General features: G+C 37.2%; 1 protein-coding gene across 1 annotated transcript; it reads left to right on the top strand.

The window, feature by feature from the left end:
- The first annotated feature begins 976 nt into the window (after positions 1-976).
- LOC119596558 (cuticle protein 8-like) lies at positions 977-4,219 on the top strand. The gene is made up of 3 exons (XM_037945858.1): positions 977-994; positions 3,552-3,638; positions 3,807-4,219. Exons 1-3 carry the CDS (start codon positions 983-985, stop codon positions 4,140-4,142), a joined length of 435 nt encoding a protein of 144 aa, XP_037801786.1. The 5' UTR covers positions 977-982; the 3' UTR covers positions 4,143-4,219.

The raw sequence follows: 4,219 nt of genomic DNA on the forward strand, positions 1-4,219 counted from the left end.
TTTTTTCAATCCGGCATTGCATTATTCCATCTTTCATATATTATATTAATATATATATATATATATATATATATATATATATTATATATATACATATATATATATATATATATATATATATATAATATATATGTATATATATACATATATATATATATATATATCTATATATATATATATATATATATATATATATATATATATATATATATATATATATATATATATATGTGTGTGTGTGTGTGTGTGTGTGTGTGTGTGTGTGTGTGTGTACATATACCATGCTAGATATACAAATTAATACATACTTTATGCATGTATATGATACAGTAAGATACTAAATGAATAATTATCTGCTAATGCACTCACTATGGCCGCAAAGACCCAATCCTTTTATGGTCGTATACTTTGGCCTGAGATACAGTACAGAACGGAATTTTGCTCATTTCCCATACCTGTGCAGCGGCAACACATGTCGAATTGTATGGATGAAAGTGATACGACGCTTCCTGCTTTTATAGAGAACTGACTCCAGAGAAATACTCGAATGGAAATGTAGATATTGATACGATGTAAATACTCGGTGTACTTTATCAAATTCGTATTGACGTGTAATATGGGTGTAACTAGGATTTTAATGGGGGGGGGTCTGTGGTGGAAAATGGGTAAGACTCCTGGATATTTCAATTGTCATGTGTACTGAATTAATCATCAGAAAAGTACCATACTTCGCTTTAAAATGCTTGAAAACTGCCACCTGACTGAAAAAAAAATTCGGTCAAACATTCTGGAAACGTCACTGAGCTACGCAATATTTGCAATATTTTCTCCCTGTCGTTTCCATTCATACGATCAGGATCTACTAAGTGGCAAACGTAGGCGTGGCTATGTGATCCTCAAGGCCAAATGAAACCGCGCCTACGTTTCTCGAAGTATATAAGACACAGGAATGTGAGTGCTTAATCAAGCAAAATCAGCAAACATGTTTCTTACGGTGAGAGAAAAAGAGCGTTTTGGCAATACAGATCGTTGTCCACTTCATCTTGTTATCAAATTACAAAAAAAATCTTTGTTAACTATATTTTTTGGCGTTCCAGTTGAGCGCCGTGTTGGGTCTGACAGCTGCCTCTCTGGCCGCTCCGTCACAGCCTCCCTACGGATACTCTCCTCCTCCCTCCTACAGGTAACTGGCATAGATATATTTTATATGTATTTTGAACATCGTTTACTTTGCTCTTGAAAACCAATTTCTTTGACATTTTAAAATTAGTTTTTGAATTATCATTATTAATGTAGTTATCTCCATCCAATGATTTCTGATTTTGATTTATGTTGCCTTTCCATATCAGTCTCCAGCTCAGTATAACTTCGATTGGGTCGTGAAGGACGACTACTCCGCCAACGACTACGGCCACCAGGAGTCCCGCGACGGCTACAACACACAGGGATCCTACTACGTGCAGCTTCCTGACGGTCGCCTGCAGAAGGTCACCTACCACGTGGACGGCGACTCAGGCTACGTGGCTGAGGTCACCTACGAGGGACAGGCTCAATACCAAGCCCACCAACCTTCCTACCATCCTACACCTGCCTACCGTCCTTCACCTGCATACCAGACTACCCCTTCATACCACACCACCCCTTCATACCAGACTACCCCTTCATACCACACCACCCCTTCATACCATCCTACACCTTCGTACAGACCTACTCCATCTTACAGACCGAGTCCTCATCACTGAAATGCTAATTTGTAAACAGACAGAACTCGTATCCATATTTACTATTTTGGTAACTGCTTATTATAGAATAAATATATATTGATACATACAATTATAATTTAAAATACTTCCTCACAGATACATTATATTACTTAAAATAAAAAAACAAAGATGCCTGAAAAACATATGTGTGTGTATGTATGTATGATCCCTTACAAAGACTAACGAGGAAATAATGTTCAGAAATGCAAAGGAAACAAATCGTGTTTACAAAATCACTGTCAAAGAACGGTTAAAGGATACAGTGAACTTACGGCAAAATCAAGAGTGGATTATGAAGAAAGCAGACGAGTACAGAAACAGTGCTTTTCAGTGCTTTGCGATCGCCACAACTTCCGCTCGCACACTTAGTCACGGGGGGTGCGTTCATCTTCGCTGAGGCCCGGGGATGCTGGATCTGCCTCCATGGGCCAGTCATGGGGAGGGGCACCAGTTGCACGGTTCAACGTTGGCGCAAGGGAGGATACCTGGGAATGTAGAGGCGTCGATTCTGATTCTGTGCTGTGTCATCCTTCGTCGTGCCATAATCAATTCTCTATATATGTGTGTGTCTTTGTGTATGTAATATTCATATATATTATGTGTGGAGCGTATATATATATGTATGTGGGCCTTATATATTCATATGTAATATTCATATACATACTGTATACGGCATACACACACACACATATATATAAATATATAGTAGAGAGAGAGAGAGAAAGTGTGTGCATGGCTGTGTATTGTTCATATATATATTGTATACATGTATATATGTACATACATACATATATATATATATATAGATATATATATATATATATATATATATATATATATATATATATATTGCACATACACCATCATAGACACCAAATAAATATATACTCTACAGTCGTATTCTTTAGCCTAAGATACAGCACAGAACGGAATTTTGCTCATTTTCCATACCTTTACTGTACTATACCAACCGTGACGTATTCCGTCCCGTACCGTAATACAAACACTGTTTAAAAATACTATATAGTTTATATATATATATATATATATATATATATATATATATATATATATATATATTTATATATATATATATATCCTTGCATTTTATTTAACAGGAATACATGTACTGTATCTATCTATCTATCTATTTATCTATCTATCTATCTATCTATCTATCTATCTATCTATCTACTCTATCTATCTATCTATCTATCTATATATATATACGAATGTATTGTGCATACACACATAATACTTTCTATATATTCATTCATATATACACATACTGCATAGGTGTGTATGCCATCATACACAATCATGAATTATGTATGTTATGTGTCTATAGACTCCTAGATATTCAAACTGTCATACGTAATGAATTAATCATCATAAAAGTACCACACTTTGCTTCAAAATGCTTGAAAAGTAACCCCCCGAATACGAAAAGAATAGGTTAAATATCCTGGAACCGTCACTGGGCTACGTAATATTTTCTCTCCCAGCTTTTCCATTCATGCGACCAGGATCTAGTAAGCGGCAAAAGTGGGCGTGGCTATATGTTGCTCCTCAAGGTCAAATGGAGCCACGCCTACGTCTCTCGAAGTATATAAGACACAGGAATGAGAATGCTTTCATATCAAGCAAAATCAGCAAACAGTTTCTTACGGTGAGAAAAAAACAACAACAAAAAACGTTTTGGTAATAAAAATGGTTGTCCACTTCATCTCGTTACCACAGAACAAAAAGATTGTTAACTATGAATTACCTTTTTTTCTGGTGTTCCAGTTGAGTGTCGTGTTGGGTCTGACAGCTGCCTCTCTGGCCGTTCCGTCACAGCCTCCTTATGGATACTCTCCTCCTCCCTCTTACCAGGTAACTGGCATAGATGTATTCTATATATTTTTCGAGAATCATTTTCTTTGCTCTTGAAAATCAATTTTCTTTGTGATTTTAAAACCATCTTTTAAAAATATTATTAATGCAGTTATCTTCACCCAAAGATTTCCTGATGATCATAGTTATATTGGCTTTCCATATCAGTCTCCAGCTCAGTATAACTTCGATTGGGTCGTGAAGGACGACTACTCCGCCAACGACTACGGCCACCAGGAGTCCCGCGACGGCTACAACACACAGGGATCCTACTACGTGCAGCTTCCCGACGGTCGCCTGCAGAAGGTCACCTACCACGTGGACGGCGACTCAGGCTACGTAGCCGAGGTCACCTACGAGGGACAGGCTCAATACCAAGCCCACCAACCTTCCTACCATCCTACACCTGCATACCAGCCTACCCCTTCATACCACACCACCCCTTCATACCATCCTACACCTTCGTACAGACCTACTCCTTCTTACAGGGCAAGACATAACTGAATAGCTAGTTTGTAAAACATATAAAGCATATTTACTCGTTTTGTAACTGCCTATCATAAAATAAATATGTACTGATA

This window comes from Penaeus monodon, chromosome 38, assembly GCF_015228065.2.
Source record: "Penaeus monodon isolate SGIC_2016 chromosome 38, NSTDA_Pmon_1, whole genome shotgun sequence".
NCBI lineage: Eukaryota > Metazoa > Arthropoda > Malacostraca > Decapoda > Penaeidae > Penaeus > Penaeus monodon.